The sequence below is a fragment of the Podarcis muralis genome, chromosome 14, assembly GCF_964188315.1.
Source record: "Podarcis muralis chromosome 14, rPodMur119.hap1.1, whole genome shotgun sequence".
Taxonomy (NCBI): Eukaryota; Metazoa; Chordata; class Lepidosauria; order Squamata; family Lacertidae; genus Podarcis; species Podarcis muralis.
In genome coordinates, this window is record NC_135668.1 from 1773027 (window position 1) to 1793142 (window position 20116).

The 20116-nt window shown below is 47.4% G+C and overlaps 1 protein-coding gene across 5 annotated transcripts in view; it reads right to left on the reverse strand.

Annotated features, from left to right (window-relative positions):
* Positions 1–20116, reverse strand: part of THSD4 (thrombospondin type 1 domain containing 4) — a 360765-nt gene that overhangs the window by 115188 nt on the left and 225461 nt on the right. The window contains exon 1 of one of the 5 annotated variants that reach the window (XM_028706825.2): positions 9879–10175. The exons of the other annotated variants lie outside the window; for them this stretch is intronic. Within the exon in view, the coding sequence (XP_028562658.2) occupies positions 9879–9950 (72 nt within the window). The 5' untranslated portion in view covers positions 9951–10175. Of the gene's footprint in view, positions 1–9878; positions 10176–20116 lie in introns of those variants that run through there. 5 annotated transcript variants of the gene reach the window in all.

The window sequence follows — 20116 nt, forward strand, 5'->3', positions numbered from 1 at the left end:
CCAGAGATCTGTTCAAGAAAATTGGAGATATGAAAGGAACATTTCGTACAAAGATTAACATAATAAAGGACAAAAGTGGTAAGGACCTAACAGAAGCAGAAGACATCAAGAAGAGGTGGCAAGAATATACAGAGGAATTATACCAGAAAGATATGGATGTCTCGTACACCCCAGGTAGTGTGGTTGCCGACCTTGAGCCAGACATCCTGGAAAGTGAAGTCAAATGGGCCTTAGAAAGCACTGCTAATAACAAGGCCAGTGGAAGTGATGGTATTCCAGCTGAACTATTTAAAATTTTAAAAGATGATGCTGTTAAGGTGCTACACTCAATATGCCAGCAAATTTGGAAAACTCAGCAGTGGCCAGAAGATTGGAGAAGATCAGTCTACATCCCAATCCCTAAGAAGGGCAGTGCCAAAGAATGCTCCAACTACCGCACAATTGCACTCATTTCACACGCTAGCAAGGTTATGCTTAAAATTCTACAAGGAAGGCTCAAGCAGTATGTGGATCAAGAACTCCCAGAAGTGCAAGCTGGATTTAGAAGAGGCAGAGGAACTAGAGACCAAATTGCAAACATGCGCTGGATTATGGAGAAAGCTAGAGAGTTCCAGAAAGACATCTACTTCTGCTTCATTGACTATGCAAAAGCCTTTGACTGTGTCGACCACAGCAAACTATGGCAAGTTCTTAAAGAAATGGGAGTGCCTGATCACCTCATCTGTCTCCTGAGAAATCTCTACGTGGGACAAGAAGCTACAGTTAGAACTGGATATGGAACAACTGATTGGTTCAAAATTGGGAAAGGAATATGACAAGGCTGTATTTTGTCTCCCTGCTTATTTAATTTATATGCAGAATACATCATGCGAAAGGCTGGGCTGGATGAATCCCAAAATGGAATTAAGATTGCCGGAAGAAATATCAACAACCTCAGATATGCAGATGACACAACCTTGGTGGAAGAAAGTGAGGAGGAATTAAAGAACCTTTTAATGAGGGTGAAAGAGGAGAGCGCAAAATATGGTCTGAAGCTCAAAATCAAAAAAACGAAGATCATGGCCACTGGTCCCATCACCTCCTGGCAAATAGAAGGGGAAGAAATGGAGGCAGTGAGAGATTTTACTTTCTTGGGCTCCATGATCACTGCAGATGGTGACAGCAGCCACAAAATTAAAAGACGCCTGCTTCTTGGGAGAAGGGCAATGACAGGCCTAGACAGCATCTTGAGAAGTAGAGACGTCACTTTGCCAACAAAGGTTCGTATAGTTAAAGCCATGGTTTTCCCAGTAGTGATGTATGGAAGTGAGAGCTGGACCATAAAGAAGGCTGATCGCCGAAGAATTGATGCTTTTGAATTATGGTGCTGGAGAAGACTCTTGAGAGTCCCATGGACTGCAAGAAGATCAAACCTATCCATTCTGAAGGAAATCAGCCCTGAGTGCTCACTGGAAGGACAGATCGTGAAGCTGAGGCTCCAGTACTTTGGCCACCTCATGAGAAGAGAAGACTCCCTGGAGAAGACCCTGATGCTGGGAAAGATGGAGGGCACAAGGAGAAGGGGGCGACAGAGGACTAGATGGTTGGATAGTGTTTTCGAGGTTACCAGCATGAGTTTGACCAAACTGCGGAAGGTAGTGGAGGACAGAGGTGCCTGGCGTGCTCTGGTCCATGGGGTCACGAAGAGTCGGACACGACTAAACGACTAAACAACAACAACAACAATCTCCTTGACATCTGATGGGAGGGCGTTCTACAGGGCGGGTGCCACCACTGAAAAGGCCTTCTGCTTGGTTCCCTATAATCTCACTTCTCACAGTGAAGGAGCCACCAGAAGACACTTGGAGCTGGACATCAGTGAATGATGGGGGTGAAGACACTCCTTCAGGCATATTGGGCCCAGGCAGTTTAGAATGCAGCACACAGATCTACAGTGTAGCCCTCTGCATTATCTCTCCAACAGTAAGGGAAGGAAGTCCTAGGGATGGGGAAGAAATGCAATTCAGTTTGCAATTATACCTAATTCATCCTTTCCAAAACAATACGTGAAGCAAAACACAACCATCTTTTGACATTTGCACTTCTCCAAACTTCACAATGAAGTCATCTGGTCAAGTAATATGTCCAAAAATCAATATAAAGGTAAAGGTACCCCTGCCCGTACAGGTCAGTCTTGCCAGACTCTAGGGTTGTGCGCCCATCTCACTTAAGAGGCCGGGGGCCAGCGCTGTCCGGAGACACTTCCGGGTCACGTGGCCAGCGTGACAAAGCTGCATCTGGCGAGCCAGCACAGCACACGGAAATGCCGTTTACCTTCCCGCCAGTAAGTGGTCCCTATTTATCTACTTGCACCTGGGGGTGCTTTCGAACTGCTAGGTTGGCAGGCGCTGGGACCGAGCAACGGGAGCGCACCCCGCCGCGGGGATTCAAACCGCCGACCTTTCGATCGGCAAGCCCTAGGCGCTGAGGCCACCCGCGTCCCATAAAATGAATATACTCTACATTAAAACACAAAATTGAGCGAAAATAATGTATGCAATATACTATACAGTGGTACCTTGGGTTACATACGCTTTAGGTTGCAGACTCCGTGAACCCAGAAATAATACCTCGGGTTAAGAACTTTGCTTCAGGATGAGAACAGAAATCATGCTCTGGCGGTGCGGCAGTAGCAGGAGGCCCCATTAGCTAAAGTGGTGCTTCAGGTTAAGAACAGTTTCAGGTTAAGAACGGACCTCCGGAATGAATTAAGTACTTAACCCAAGGTACCACTGTATAAGGGGAAATTGTTTTGCCAAAAAATGCGTATTCAGCAAAATTGCATACAGCAGTGTGCATAACAGAAGAAACTCACATTTGGAGGCTGATGAATTTTCATGAGGACATTGCAAACAGATATGGAAATGCAGACACTCAGACTGAAAATTTAGAAAGTGAGAAACTGAAACTGAAATTGACAGAGTTGACCATCCCTAGTTCCAACACTGGCAGAAATTACTTGGTCATCTGAAAAATAACTTAACTGTGAAAGAAAGAAAGAAAGAAAGAAAGAAAGAAAGAAAGAAAGAAAGAAAGAAAGAAAGAAAGAAAGAAAGAAACCCCACCCATGAGAATTTCACTAAATTATTTCCCTCCCCTTTAATAATTTTCAAATGTAGTTTCTTTTTTCATGAATTGATGGGGAGTGGAAGCGTTGTCAGCCCCTTCAATATTAGCAGGGGGCTCCAACCCCCCCCCCCAATATTATTGGGGCAGAGGAGGCCAAACTGCTGAGCTGAGGGCAGTGCAGAATCAGAGGCTCCTCCTGAGCGCTAAAGAGAAGCCATTACCATTGAAGCTACATGGAACTGGGCAAAGCAGCCTCCCGATGCCGCGCCTCCTCCCGACATCACACGCACAATGCGTTTCTGCCCCCCTCTCCAATCTTTGGCACAATGCACTGCCTCTGCCAGGAAGCATAGCCCGTAATCCAGCTACAGCAGAGAACCCGAAAGGAAGGGTGGGTGTCCTGATGCTAACAGCCAAAAGGTCACACAGTTACTCAGCAAATAATGAGCCAGGTCCATTTCCTGATGGCTTTCTGGTGGAGATGCAGAATAATTCCACTTGTCTCTCCCAGACAGAGCTGCGCACACTCAGAAGAACAACTTGCCAAAAGAGTGCTCCACATAGGAATGAGCCAAAATCATTCTACAGCCAACGTGCTGAAGGGGTGTGTGTGAGGTTTTTTAATAGAAATGGTAGACCAGAGTTTCACAAGAACATCTAATTAACATTTATTGTGAGGCTTGAAAGCCATTTGTGTGTCTCATTATGTCCCATGGTATCTGAGAGCTTCATGGCAAAAAAAGCATTTCCAGGTTGATAGAGGGGGAAATCACAAGCACCATCTTTTTAAAGAGCTGTTTGAATAAGATGCATATGGTTTCCACTATGGGGGAAAGAGTTGGTCAATTATTTTGGCATTTTCGCAAAAATGTGCCTTGCTTTCAGCAGGGCTTGGGGAAAATATTTTAAATTCCTGGGGGTTGATATAAAATTTCAAGGTGTCATTTGTGCACAGGGATAGACAACTGTTTCAGATTCTGGGGAAATCATTTGCCTGCGTACCTGGGCACCTCAGCACCTGAAACTCCCCAGCCTTCCTTTTAATATTATAAGACTCTAGGTAAGGAGGGAAATTTCATTTGATCTAAAGTGAGCTGTCTTGAAGGTGTGTTAGGGATGATATTTCTAAAAATATACAGTAAAGTACTGCCACAGAACATATGTAACTAATGCAGCTTGTATGATGTTGACTTAATAGGAAATACTAATAACAACAGTTTGGGTGTTCTTGTAAAAAAAACAAAACACACCACAGCCTTAAACATTGCTCTATTTTAGAACATCATAACATGCAAGTACCGTATTTTTCGCCCTATAGGATGCACTTTTCCCCCTCCAAAAATGAAGGGGAAATGTGTGTGCATCTTATGGGGCAAATGCAGGCTTTCGCTGAAGCCTGGAGAGAGAGAGGGGTCGGTGCGCACCGACCCCTCTCACTCTCCAGGCATCAGGAAGCTATCCGCAAGCCTTGCAAGCCCGGCGGGAGGTCCCGCGGGCTTGCAAGGCTTGAGGGCAGCAGCCTGCAGCCCACAAGCTCGGGGGACAGCGGGGAGGCGCAGCGCCGCCACCCTGCTATTCCCCGACCTGATCTGGAGGCTGGTGGGGGGGAGAAGCAAGCTTGCTTCTCCCCCCCCCTCCCCACCAGCCCCACAAGCTCGGGGGATAGCCGCCACCCCGCTATTCCCCAACCTGATCTGGAGGCTGGTGGGGGGGAGAAGCAAGCTTGCTTCTCCCCCCACCCACCAGCCCCACAAGCTCGGGGGATAGCGGGGAGGTGGAGTGCCGCCACCCCACTATTCCCGGACCTGGTCTGGAGGCTGGCGGGGGGGGAAGAGAAGCAAGCTTGCTTCTCCCCATCGCCAGCCCCAGAAGCTCGGGGGACAGCGGGGCAAGCCGCTGCCCCACGTAGGCTAGAGAGGCTGTCCCTGAAGGCAGAAGAGGGAGACGGAGCGCTCCGTCTCCCTCTTCTAGCTTGGGGATGGCTGCACAAACCTGGGGGGGAAATAAAAAAATTTCCCTTGATTTCCCCCCCAAAAAACTAGGTGCGTCCTATGGGCCGGTGCGTCCTATAGGGCGAAAAATATGGTAGATATTTCACAGTTATTGAGATTTCACAAGTTTTTATGGCATTTGATTTAGCTTGTAAAATTTGGCACTGAGAAGATCTGGAGATCAAAGCCAACAACTTCCTCACCTTCTGCTTTGCACATTTTTCACACCTGTTCACAACCATTGTTCTCTTTTGCTGCTGCTTAAGTGCCATTGGCACGATCACCTGACAGCGCCCTCTAGCCAATCAGATCTGACTATGTGACAACATCACTCAGAGTGAAGAGTTTGGAATAAGGTGAATTGAAGGACCACCATCCTGTGTGGACTTGCCTACACACTGCGTGCATCAGCAGATGCCTTGCTCCACATCCGGCTGTCTTCAGAAGCCCAGCTAGCAATGACAAAAGAACCAGGACTTCTCAAGTTTGACACCCAGGCTGTGGAATTCCCTGCCCCAACAGGGATGTTTCTGTGATGTTTTCTCAGGAAATTGCAGTGATTTTTTTTAACTCTGTGAAGTTTTTATTTACTTTTTATTTATGTTTTCTGCTGGCTCTGGTTTGTGTGTATGTACATATTTTGATGTGTTTTGCATACACTCTCAATTTGTGTAGCTTTTTCTTCTCCCAAAGATATCCGACAAGCACCCCAAAGTTGATGGGCATTGCTATTCAGGTGGTGTATTGCACTGCATCTTGTGACTGATTATGTGGAGCAGAGGTTACCTGCCCCCCTCCCCAATATTTTTTCAAGTTGGCACCCATGCCTGCAAAGCAGCAGAGGTTTAGAACCAGGGTTTTCCTTCTTCTAGATGGGCTACATTCCCAGGTTGACAAGCCCCATCTTCCCCTCACTTCCCTCCACAGCACGGGCAGAAACAGCCTTCTTGACTGTCTGACCCATTCTTGGTCTTACCTGCTCCATCTGCTGGAGCCTGTCTTTGCAAGAAGGGGAAGACCCTAACTCACTAAGGGTTTGAGACCCATCAGCCACCCTACCCTCGCCTCACCTACTGTAGCTAGTCAGTGAAAGCCATTTCCTGGGGTGTGGCTGCTGTCACATGATGATAGCTCCTAGGAGCCACAGGTGAGAGCTAAATGCAGGGTGGGGACCAAAGGTGGGGAAACGACCCTAGAAAGAGCACATGTCCCCACCAGAGGTACTACCCTTCCCCTAACAGCATTCATATACATTCAAAGCTGGAAAATAAAAAGTTCAAGCAAATATAGAAAACTTCCCATTGTCCTGAGTGCTGGTACAGAGGGAAAGAGGGAACCACATCTCTGATGCTCAGGTGGCACCACCAGGAAAGGACTTTGGGGCAGCAAAGTGAGCAGCAGGGTCCCCAAATGCAGCAGGGATCGTTTGCCCCATTTTGAAACCAATTAAAGAGGAGGGCATAATCATATTTGAAGTAAACAAAGTTAAACACATTATCACTTAAATCCCTGCCCCTCTGTGACCATTAAGAGCATTAAGTGCAGAGTCTTAAGTGATCCCTGCACATTGCTGGTGGGTGTCTTTCCATGTTGTGGCAGCTCCACAGCCTGCTGCCACCAGGCACCGAGATTTTCCCCCTTACTCTGCTCCAGCTGGCTAGTTGTGTGTGACTGGCTGACTGGGTTGGTGTGAAAGATCCAGTTTCACCGAGTGCAGATTGGCTGGGTGGCCTCGACAACGAGGATGTGCTCCCTCTTGTCCGCATCACCCCTCAGGCACACACACAACTTGCAAAGACTGCTAAGCTAGGGCAGAGGGGGCCACCTACTTGGATGGCTTTAAAAGAGGATTGGGCAGATTCAAGGAGGAGGAGGAGGTGGCTACTGATGCTTATGAGCCATGATAGTTATGCTATAGCAGATATAGCCATGGTTGGCCACTGTGAGAACAGGATGCTGGACTAGATGGGTTTGATCCAGCAGGCTCTTCTTATGTTCTCATTTCCACATCCATTCACTAAAGGGTACCAACAATATCTGCTCTGCTGTGAAGGGACAGCTCCCTCAGGCCTCCTCTTCCTCCCTTGTCCCCTGGGGGCAGCCATTTCATCGGAGTGCCTCAGTGGGAGATATGGCAAGAAGGGTTCACGCCACCAGCTTTGCTGAAAGACCAGCTGCATCAGGCATCACCTATCTCTGAACTGTGCCAGCTGCTCATTATAAGAAGAACTGAGGTGCGCCCCTCCCTCTTCTCTGCCTGTCCCTTTCCCCTTGTGTGTTGGGGGGGGGGGGTGTTTTATTGGACTGTAAGCCTGCAGGCAGGGACTGTCTTGCTATAGTTGGTTGTATGAAAGCTGCTCTGAGATCCCTTTGGGCCGAAGAGCGGGATAGAAACGCTCTAAATAAATAAAATCAATAAATTGAATCCCCAACAGGAGAGGCATGTTTTGTGGGTAGGATGGGAGACACAAATGTTCACAAAATGCGCTCTCTCCTTCCATTCAAGCAATGCCTTAGCTCTTCTGCGACTTTTATCATAGGTATGTTTACTTTCTTTTCTTTTTTAAAGCAAAGCAGATTCCGCTCCCCCCTCCCGCCCCCACCCCTATTTCAGAGACAATAAAGCAGAGCCTGTTTTCACATTCTGCATGCTCTGGGGCCAGAGAGCTAAATGGACTGGGGAAAGTCTAAAGCATGTGGCAGCCGGTTTCCAGTGTGAAAACATTCCATGTTGCACCTCCTCCTCTGGCAATTCATTTCCAGGTAAGAGCACAGCCCTCGCTTTAACGGATAATAAGGGGAACTGGCAGCCCAACTCTGCTCTGCCGTTCTGGATTTGAGCTTTATATGGTTTTCTCAAGACCACATGTGTGCTCTGCGGTGACAGAAATACTTTCCATATGAGCAGCCACAGTCTCTCTCTAGCCAGGGCAAGGTAAGTCGGGGGGGGGGGAGGGCTCCAGCTAAGTGATAGAGCACATGCTTCTCATGCAAAACCCCTGGTATCTCCAGGGTGAGGGCTGAGAAAGACACACACGCCCTGGAACCCTGGAAAGATGCTGCAGTCAGTGTATGCAATCATGAGGCACCTGGATCAATGACCTGACACTGATAAAGGCTGCTTCCCATGTTCTTATGTCAGTCATATTTCACTGTTTGTCACCCATGGCTGTTACGGTATAAATCACATTGTGCTCTTGTGGGATAAAGCCACAGCTCAGTGGTAGAGCATTTGCTTTGCATGCAGAAGGTTCCAGATTCATTCCTCAGTATTTGTGGGAGAGACCCCATGTGAAATCCTGGAGAGCCACTTTTGATCAATGTGGACTATAATGAGGTAGACAAGAGAGCCACTTGATTCAGCATCAGGCAGCTTCCTTTGTTCCAAGTCCATCTACAAATTCAGTAAGAAAAAAACCAGTGCAATAAGTTTAAAGCTCTTTAAGACCAATCCTGGGGCAATGGGTAACCTCCTGGCATCATGAACTTCTATGTACTCGAAATTAGTTCAGACTCTGCTCCCAGGCGACCTATGCATTTATATTTAATTACTGGTACATCAGCCAAGGCAATTGCCAACCCAGAAGGACTTCCAAATAAAGCTCTGGTTTCAGAAATTGCTGGACTGATTCATCCTGCATCTCTCCACAGGCACACAGTATATGGCTAGGAGTGAAAGTGATCTTCAGCCTCAAGCCAGCTGCCGGAGGCACAGATGTAAGCTCAGCTCACTCCAGCAGCAGTGAAAGTAGCTGAGAGGAGCCTATAAAGCTGCTGGAAATGTCTGACAAGACTAACAAAAGGCAGAGCTTGAAAACAGAGTCTCTGTTCCTCCCAAGACTGACACTTTTTCACTAGTTTTTCTGCACACAAGACGACTTCTGTCCACTGGTCATTATAAGCAGACATAAATGTGTACTTTAATTGGACAACTACAACCAGCATTTTCATGGTAGTACTTAGAATAATCAAACCATTTTTTGTGGCGTGTGGTTTTCCAAATACATGTACTAGATCTCTGAGATTTTTCATTTAAGTACGAGAACATTTGACATGGAAAGCTTGGATATTAAACACAAAGAAGGACGCCCCAATGATTTCAAATCATGTTGTCTTAAATTAAATAAATCACAGCATGTCTACTCAAAAGTAAGTCCTGCTGAGTACAAGAGAACTTACTTCCAGGTATGTAGGATTACAACTTCCATAAGAAACCGTAACAATCAACAACAGTAACAGTAACTATCAAAAGTAACAAGAATCCAACTTCAGATATTCATTTCAATATGAATGTAACCAAACACATTCTAAATAAAACCACAAACATGCATTCCAAAACACAGGCAGCTTTCACAATTCCTTTGCTAGTGAATCCAAGACTTCTCAAAACATGTGGCAAGGACATGCTCATAACTAGAAGGGTTGGGATATTTCCCCAAAACAAGGTAACAAAAAGTAGTCATCAGCAACTTCCATCACACACACTTCTTCCTACAGAACCCTCTAAGTGCAGAACTTTCAAAGAGTGTTGCAAACTGTCCAGCATTTAAAGTTATTCCTACTGTTCTGCAAAGCAGAAAACACAACACATCTCTTCCTCAAACAAAGCAAGGTGAACTAACTTTTTGGCAGCTGGCCCTGTCCCTTCCTTTGCACTGATGGCATGTAGCACAGCCACCATGCAAAGCAACCTGCTGTCTTTTTGACAGGACAAGGTGGGACAGAAGAAGGACCCTGAGAACAGAGATGATTTCTGACAAAGTGTTACACTCAGCTTACCTCTTCTTCAGGTCTCGCTAGCCTCACAGCTTGAAAGTGAAGCAATGTCAATAGCAGGTAGCTGGAAAACATGATAACCGAACCTGACAAGTCTCACAGGGTTGGGATCCCTTTTCATCAAGCACTAATAGCTAACAGATGGACTGGTCTCTCCAAAGTTTATCCTGGTCCTGCGCTGTTGCTCAGTGCATGTCTCTCTCTCTGCTGCCTCACTCACTCTGCTAACTACCGGGAGCTTCTGAGCTCAGCCACTCTGCTCTGAAGACAAGTGGTAAGCTGATCTTTTCATGTAATGACTTCTCTCTGCTTGGGGAGGGGGCTCATAGCGGCAGTGAGCTAAGGAAAGGGGTTGGGTTGTGGATGTGTGAGTGAGTGAGTGAGTGAGTGAGTGTGCGTGCGTGCGTGCGCACACACACACACACACACACACACACACTTAGTATTAAGAAGGGGAGGCACCAGGAAATGGGCAACAACAAGTCTGGCATCTGCTCCGATTTATAAAACTTTTAAGAAGCTACAGTAACTCCCCCACCCCTGCAAAAGGAATCTCACCAGTGCCTTATTAAGTTAGGCAGGCATGACTGGAGGATTGGAGGCTGAAGGTGCCTCTGGACAATTAAACAGTGAAAGCTTTTCAAGCAGCTGCCACTGCTCCAATTCCTTGCTATCTCCCCTCCCCAACATTTCTAGGAAATAATCAAGTATAACTTATTGGGAGGAAATGCAGAAAACCCCAGTTTACAGATACCCTGAAAACCTAACATTTCTCTACAGTAATACTAAATGCTGCAAGATATATACCTGCGTCAATGGTTATGCATCCCAAGCAGACAGCTTAGGAGAGTCATCAACTAGCAGCTCCTGTGCAATATCCTGCCCAGCTTCCACTTGTCCCAACTGCCAACTCCATAATAAAAAGACAGGTGTGGAATTGGAACTTGGCAGTGATGAACTTGGGCAGGGTGGGGAACAGGCTGAGGCCTACCACATCCACTCCATTCTTGAACTGGCCCAAGCCAGCCACTGACCAAGGCTGTAACCACATGATGGAGAGCAGTTCTGCAACAGCCCCATAAGCCCCATATTCCCAGTTGCTTGTTGGTAACATTAGCACATACTCTACATAGGGGCTAAGAAAGCCAGTAGGGTCAATGCCAGCACCTATAAGTTGTGGGGATCTCAGCATCTGATGGGGCCACCAACCCCAAGTGCCCAGCTCCCTTTTATTCATTGATATGGATTTCTCTCCACTCTTCACCATGCACTCTCAAGGTGGGTAACATACGGCTTAAAACAGCAAGCAAGCTACATAACACAGCACAATGCTGAATAACCAATTAGACTATACCAAGCAACAAGCAAAAGCAGCAGCAACGCTGGATTTGTACCCTGGTCTCCCAGGTCTACCCACTGTGCTGCACTGGCTGACTATTGTCTGATGTGTACTCATACCATTGCTGATTTGTTCAATTGTCTTATAAAATTTCAATAATAATAGAAAAAGAACAGCCAGTTCCTCATCTTCCCCAGGGCCAATGGAACAGAAAAGACAACAAACTCCCTTGCTACCACCCTTCTTCAGCTAGCTGTATGTGAGGTACCTCACAAGGAGGGGGCGCTCAGACAGGGACCTTTAAAGCACAGAGCTGTGCTTGGAAAGAGTACAGCAAAATGACAACAAGGTGTGGCTTCCCTAGGGAGGGAGTTCCAAAGTCTGGGAGCATCCACCAAGAAGGCCCTCTCCCACATCCCCACCAAGCGTACCTGGAAGGGTGGAGGGCCTCCCCTGAGGAACTCAAACCCTGCCAGGTTCATAGGAAGGAACACGTCTTTCCAATAGCTTAGATCTAAGCCATGTAGGACTTCACAGGTGAGAACTAGCACTTTGATTTGTGCCTGGAAACAGACTGGTAGCCCATGGAGCTGTTGTACCAAGGGAGTTGTCTTCTCCCTATAACCAGCCCTGGTTAACAACCTCACTGCAGCCCTCTGAGACAGCTGAAATTTCTGACCCCTTTTCAAAGGCAGCCCCATGTTGAGCATGCTACAGTAATCCAAACGGGATGTAACTAAAACGGGATGTTTTAATGTGCTTCATTTTTAGTATATGTGCTGCCAAAGCGAGCACTCACATGCTTCATTTTTGACCCACCAGAATTATTTCCTTTTATTGTCTGCAGTACATTAGAGTGAACCTCTGAGGGCAGATGCCCAACCTTTGGTCTCTTGAGGTCTGTGGACACAGCATTACACTGTATGCACCTATAAGTGGTTCAATATGCTTATAGATTCTGATGGGAAGAATGGGGAGGGGGGGAGTTGGCAGCAGGCATGACGTGTAGCCCGGCCTGGAGGAAGTGATGCAGATGGAACTGAAAACCACAATATTTTATGAGGTCACCGAAAGACACTAATAGTCCCCAAGGAACCCAGCATAATAGAATGAGGTCACGATCCATATTGGTGTGATATACCATATTTTTCTGTGTATAAGACGCCCCCATGTATAAGACTATTTTAGGGGACTCCAATTTAAGAAAATGAGGGGAGATGGCACAGTTCTTTAGCTTTGGGGGGGGGATGCCAAAAATCACTCACCAGACTGACAAAAGCTGACAATCGCATGCATCAATAAAGCCACAAAGCGTCTGCCCGATTGCCACCAGCAGCTGGCAATCACACGCATAATTGCCACAGTGGAAGCCAATCCACAGCAGCCACAGCCACCAATCACCCACCCAAATCGCTGCTGACAACTTCCTGCTCGCAGCTGCAATGAATCGCCCGCACCCTCTTATATCCATGTATAAGACAATCCCTGATTTTGAACATTATTTTAGAGTAAAAAAATCTCATCTTATACAGAGAAAAAGTACGGGGTGTTGGTGTGGGTGGGTGTGACTTGTGCACTTATTAGTACAGTTTAAACAAGCCACACTGCGGTTCAATAGTTAAACGTCTTTAACCTGCATTGCGTGGTCTCCATTTGTATTTCATTAACACCCCCCCTTTGGCAAAATAGCCAGGTGTGGACAACCGTGTGCAACAGTCCCAAGAATGCACAGGGCTGAGGAGGGAGCCACATGGGCTTTCCTTGTCTCAACCCAATCAGGTTTCAGTTTACTTCAGGAAATCCAAGGGTGAGTAGCTTAGCAAATGGATTACTCATGCTCTTAAAAAAAAGAAAAAGAAAGAAAAAAGGAAAGGGATGCATATGTTTAAGTGCTTTCCTGGATCTGGGGCTAGTTGAAGACCTGAGACTCTTTCCTTCAAGATAAATTCCCAGGGACTGCCCATGCCCAGAGCCTCGCAGTCTATAATACAGACCGCATGGTTATTTCACTAGCCTGTTCCAGACTAATTTTCTTCACCTCCCCACTCTGCAGATTGTCGTAGTCCTTCCAATTTGCAAAACACACAACCTTTGGCTATGGCCGTTTGCTGGAACTTGGGTCCCTTCTATGTTATTCAGCAGCACCAAGATATCTGGCATGGAAGCCTGATTAGATCAACTTGCGTATTTAAAGTTTTCCACCGATGGCTCCAGTAGCCTCCCCATCCTTCACAGTAGGAACCTTTGCCTTGCTCCAGTACTGGCCCCTGTATCACCTCTCTCCCTCTCCCCGTCCTGACTCTGGTGCCATGGGCCAGCCACTGTCGTGCCAGCATGCTGGCGCATGGCACAGAGCAGCAGAGGAGGTGGCCAATCTGGACTCCAATGCGCATGCTGCAGCTGCCACTGCTACCACCACAGCCGCAGCAGGAGATGCATTCACTGGAGGCCAGATCCTGTGGATTCTGCTGCCCAAGGCACCTCACGTCGGGTCACCTCACGTTGCCTCATGGGTGGCCCAGCCCTGCTTCAGACTCCGTGTCATGATCATTGCTGGATTCTGGGATCATGACAGGTTTGGAGTGAAAGGGCGAGGAAACTGCCTTCTCTCCTTCTCATTTTGGGCAGGGCCCTTTCATTTTGGGGGTGGCGCTGAGACTCACCAGAGTTCTCTTATAGCACTTTATCAGCAGGCACACACCCTTTTCACCACCAACACCCCAAAATATATACTCAGTTCCAACAGATTCTGGGAGGAAATAGCAGCTGCCCCATTTTCTCCCAATATGCCTCCCAGAACTGGGAATTTTTGAGGGAGAGGGAAAGTGGATGTCAACCAGTCAGACCTCTGAGACTCAAATCCCCCAAATGACGTGGTTTGAAAATAGGTATACAAAGCAGGAAGGCCTTAGGTAAAGAGACCCCTGACCATTAGGTCCAGTCGTGACCGACTCTGGGGTTGCAGAGCTCATCTCACTTTATTGGCTGAGGGAGCCAGCATACAGCTTCCGGGTCATGTGGCCAGCAGGACTAAGCCGCCGTTTACCTTCCCGCCAGAGAATTTATCTACAGGCTATTTATCTACTTGCACGTTGACATGCTTTCAAACTGCTAGGTTGGCAGGAGCTGGGATCGAGCAACGGGAGCTCACCCCGTTGCGGGGATTCGAACCGCCGACCTTCTGATCGGCAAGCCCTAGGCTCTGTGGTTACCCACGTCCCCTAGGAGGGCCTTAGATTTGCTCAAATTCTTCCAAAATGTCACAAAGTATTTATGACTTCATTGGCTTTTCATTGTGCTAAAATCATTATCTTCTTTCCTTGCCCGGAAATATGGTTTAGATGCTTAGGGAGAAAGCAAGCAAGCAAGAGGTCCTCAGTTGCCACCTGCCTAGACTTGAGCTCAAGCATTTATTTTGTCTGGCCTGACTTCAATCTTCTGTGTTCTGATGACAGATTCCTGGTCTCCATCCCAGGTTCCCCCATTCAAAAAGAAAAAAACCTCCAACCTTCTCTCTCATTCCTGACAGCAGTGAGGCAGTGCATGAAGAACAAAAGCCCATTTATAAGACACTGCTATCCCTCCCAACCCTCCAATTTGACTACAAACAAGGGACAACCTCATGCTGAATTTACTTTTCATATAATTAAAAACCTGCCTTGTGCAGACCAATGTATTGGCATCATGGAATGGTCTCTTTTGAACCCATCTCTTCTCACAACAAACCAGGAAGAACTTTAGCAAGCTCTTCTAGCCTTTAGAAGCATTCTACGCAAGTTCCTCACTTTGCTTATTCTGATCTGAATGCTGCAGCTCTGACCAGGACTGGCCCCAGGCTTTCATGGGAAGTGGGTGGGACATGCTCCACAGTTTCAATTTCTAATGCTGGTCTACAACAATATTCTAGCAAAGGGCTCTTCATTATAAGAGAGCATACTCTGGTTTCAGAGAAGATGAGATGCTGTGTGCGCAGAGGAAGAAACCCGCACATCCTGGCGTGTTCTCCTGACAGGTTATTACAGCAGAGTGCTCCTACACTCTCTCACTCTCTCCACAGAAAAATCACAACAGAGAAAAAGTCACAAAGCCATTCACATTGCCATGAGGTATCTATACCTTCCCTCTTAAAGGTTTATGTCCACTGTCATGCTAGACTGCACCCTCTGCAGGACAGGAGGGTGTATCACAACAGAAATCCAGTGTGAACACGATAAAATATGCCTTTGGCATATACCATTGAAGAGTTTACTCTCCTAACATAAGAAGTGACAGGCTGTATTTTGTGTATCATATCAGCAATGAGTAAACATGAAAAAGAGATACACAACTCTGTGATGCCACCAGCAACATTTATTCCTCTAGAGATGCCCATACTTCAACAACATCCAATGCATAGAACATGCTACAGATAATAAAGTTTTATCTCCAGATACATTTTAATATCAATTTGTTGGAGAAATGCCAGGTTTCAGACCCCTGTGCTTGCAAATGCTGCTGAGAGGAACTACAGAACTGCAAACCAATCACCAAATGAGCCCTTTGGCTGAAATCATGAGCCTTAATTGAAAGCAAGATCAAAACACACTGGATTAAACTTTGCACAGCTGGTGTAAAAGAACACCAATGCCCCTTCATCCCAAAAGGAAACATTAAAAAAATAAGAACCAACAACAAAGCAAATTCCTAAGGCGTTCTCCACACTGCAAGGAACCCAAAGAGAGCAGTCCAAGGAGAACTAATCCTGTTCTTATATTACTAATACATCAGGCAGCGCCTCAGGGGGTTCGTGGTCCTTTCCTACAAAGTTCTGGAATCACTGAAAGAGCCACAACTATTTCATAAGGTGTCCATTTTCTGTCCTTCCCTGGATGTATACAGACTATTGAAATCTGCGTGATTCGTGCATGGTTAACTTTGTTTCTTGCATAGCAGAAGTGGGCGTAATGCTGGCCAAGGTGTCAGGAGGTGTTGGGACTACCAACCAGGACACAATAGTTGGCATAGGCTGCTGCTGCTGCTGCTGCTGTTCTTTGTGTCATTCCTTCCAGGCTGTAGGTCACAGTGTTACCTGGCTGGTCAACTGCTCCCAAGTTCCAGAGTGACCTCACTAAAGCCAACAGTTAGGAACCTCTGGTCAGGCAGGGACTGGGTAACAACTGCCTTCACTGCATCAGACCTATTCTTATTTCTTTTCTTACATTTACAGCATATCCCACGTTTCTTCCATCATGTAGCCTGGCAGTGTGCACGTGTTTTGTGGCCAATTAGGGGGACGCAGGTGGCGCTGTGGGTAAAACCTCAGCGCCTAGGACTTGCCAATCGCATGGTCGGCGGTTCGAATCCCTGCGGTGGGGTGCACTCCCGCCGTTCGGTCCCAGAGCCTGCCAACCTAGCAGTTTGAAAGCACCCCCGGGTGCAAGTAGATAAATAGGGACCGCTTACCAGCGGGAAGGTAAACGGCGTTTCCGTGTGCTGCGCTGGCTCGCCAGATGCAGCTTCGTCACGCTGGCCATGTGACCCGGAAGTGTCTGCGGACAGCGCTGGCTCCCGGCCTCTAGAGTGAGATGAGCGCACAACCCTAGAGTCTGTCAAGACTGGCCCGAACGGGCAGGGGTACCTTTACCTTTACCTTTACCCATCCAATAACTGAACAGACTGTCATAAATCCCAAAGAGACACTGCGGAGGGGCTGGTTGGATCAGGATAGGGGATGGGAGGAGTTGCCCATTGATGACCCTAGGGCATAGCTGTCAACTTTTCACTTTTCTTGCAAGGAATCCTATTCAGAATAAGGGAATTTCCCTTTTAAAAAGGGATGCCCTAGGGGGTGTCCCAGTGGCTTTGAGAGGCAGAGGAATCACCCCAGGAGGGAATTACAGTTTAGGAGTCAGATCCCAGGGAGGGTCCCAAAGGCATAGTCTCTGCTTTGTCCCCTCTTCTGTCACCCAGATAGCCTGTGCCTACTTCAACCCCCGGCTCCCATGCCAGTCTCTCCTCCAATCCCAACACCCTCTGGCACTGCTGGATCCTCTCAGAAGAGGTCGGCCACTCTGTCTGATTTGGAGCTGCTGCAGCCACTTCCCCCATCGCCTGGGCAAAGGAGACACCAGCACAGGACTGAACAGATGCCTCAGCCCTCCAGAAGTAGTTCCTGTTTGACTGCCCATTCCAAAGGACAGCAGCGCTTGCCACCCTGTGGCACCCCATTTCCTAAGGGTGTATGTTGTTTGTTGGATCAACCACATCTGGAATACTGTGTCCAATTCTGGGCACCTGTCAGGGAGCCGACAAGGAGAACAGGTCGTTTTCAGATCAGAGAAAGAGAGTGGAACACCTGGCTAACTTACAGTTAGTTTCTTTATTAAGGAAGCAAAATAAAGAACACCCAGCGACTTCTAAAGGTTGCTCCTGTCTTGATGAAGCAGTTGTTTGGACTGGCTTGTAGCTCCCCCTTCACTCCCTAGCCCTCTGTGTCAGGCCCCTCTGTCTGCCTATGGCCAGCTCCAAGGGACCCTCTCTGTCTGCCTGGATCTTTGCTTGGCAACATGCAATGAATGTCTTGCTCAGGGAGCTTGCAAGCTGTCAGCAGTGAAGCTATCAGATTGGCTCTGTGAGAGAAGGGCCAAGTCTGACTCCTGTCCCTGCCCTGTGCTGGAGCACTTGCCTGTTTCTCTTCTTCACTATCTCTCAAGCTCCCTGCCTCCAGTGCTTCCCAGGCCATCCCCTCCTCTAGGGTGTGGCCGGTTTTCCACCACCAGGAGCCAGCATCCAAGTCCTCTCCCTCTGTGCTTTCCTGACTAAACATCAGGAAGAACTTTCTGGTGGTAAGAGCTATTTGATAGTGGAATTCTCTCCCTTGGGAGGCTGTGGACTCTTTTAAGCAGAGGCTGGATGGCCATCTGTCATGGATGCTTTAGTTGAGATTCCTGCATTGCAGCGGGTTGGACTGGATGATCCTTGGGGTCCCTTCCAACTTTACAATTCTAATATGCTATGATTCTTAGCTTGTTGGATCAAACTCTTAGCTTTCTTAGCCATGTATAAACCCTGTTGTGCATTTGAACCCCATTTTGACTATGTACCGTCCTGACTTCAGCATTCAAATTTTGTACTCTGAATTTGAGTTCTTCATCCTCCATCCTTTCAGCAGAGTGATGGCCTCATGTGTCTTCAGGCCATAGCCGTAGCTGGCTCTGGCTCCCAGCTCATGGCACCTGGCTCTCTCTTAAGTAGTTCCTAAGCTCAGCACAGACACAGAGAGACCTGCTCAACCATGAGCCTTCAGTCTTGGGCAGTAACCCAGTGGGAGGGAGATGATTTGGCTGCCATTTTGTTGTAGTTGTGTTCTCATGCTTCTTTAAAGAAATTTTAAAATAACTTCCAAAAGCACAAAAGCTGATGAGTACATATTGCTTGTTGCTGAAGTACAAGCTAGCCCAGAAGCAGCAGTGTATTAATAGTAAGCTACCTCTTGTCACATATTCAAGAAACAAAGCACAATTAAAAAGGTACCCCTGCCCGTACGGGCCAGTCTTGCCAGACTCTGGGGTTGTGCGCCCATCTCACTCTATAGGCCGGGGGCCAGCGCTGTCCGAAGACACTTCCGGGTCACGTGGCCAGCGTGACATCGCTGCTCTGGCGAGCCAGCGCAGCACACGGAAACGCCGTTTACCTTCCCGCCAGTAAGCGGTCCCTATTTATCTACTTGCACCCGGGGGTGCTTTCGAACTGCTAGGTTGGCAGGCGCTGGGACTGAGCAACAGGAGCGCACCCCGCCGCGGGGATTCGAACTGTTGACCTTTCGATCGGCAAGCCCTAGGCGCTGAGGCTTTTACCCACAGCGCCACCCGCGTCCCAAAAGCACAATTAAGTTGAGTCAAATACAGATACAATGAACCCTGACAGCCAGAACAAGGGTCAGGGAGGGGAGTGTGACCAAACAGCAGATCTGTTACATGCCTGGTACAAATTATAATTCTGACTCAAATGCCAGAACAAATGCCCAGAATGACCCTTGTTTTAATTAACAAAGGAAACAAAGATGGGGCAATTCACCTAATGAAAATAATAATTTGGAAAAAACTCCATCACATCTTTGTTTGGTGTGTGTGGGGGGGGACTTATTGTGATTATCTATTCCAACACAGTATTTGTCTTCTGTTTGCCTCTGTTTTGTTTTGTTTTGTTCTGTTTTTTTATTTTATTTTTTGCTTGGACAAACATTATATTGTCCCCTGTGTTCATAATGCTCCACTGAGGACCTCTCCCTCTCTGAGCCCTCTGGTCTTCTAAGTTGCACTGGGAAAGCCCTGCTGAGACTCTCCATTCATGAGGTGAACTCAGCGCTCACTGGGGCCTTCCTAATGGTCTCTCTGATACAACTCTCTCTTCGATTAAAAGGTCTGTCTAAGTCCTACTCCGTAAGATGCCATAAAGCAATGCAAAGCATTTGGAAGGCATTTCTGGAGCTGAAATCAGCAAAATGCAATTCTAGTTACAATCCTATGCATCCACTCCAGAACCTCCCACATCTTGCACCTAGCAATTAAAATTAAGAACCCTGGAAATGATTTCTGGAGATTGCTGGGGAGAGCCAGTGTGGCAGAGTGATTAGAGTGTACAGCTCAGAGATCAGGGTTCAAATCCCCACTCATCCATGAAGCTCATTGGGTGACTTTCAGCCAGCCAGTCTCTCTCAATCTAACCTACCTCACAGGGTTGCTGGGAGAATAAAATAAGGCACACACACCAGCGGTGTCACTTGACACACCCTTGAAGGAAATGTGAGATATAAATGTGTGTGTGTGTGTGTATCTGTAGCATATCCAATTGTCTACCCAGTGAAAGAGAAAAATAAAAAGATGCTCCCAGTAAGAAAGAAAATGGACCAAAAAGCAAATGG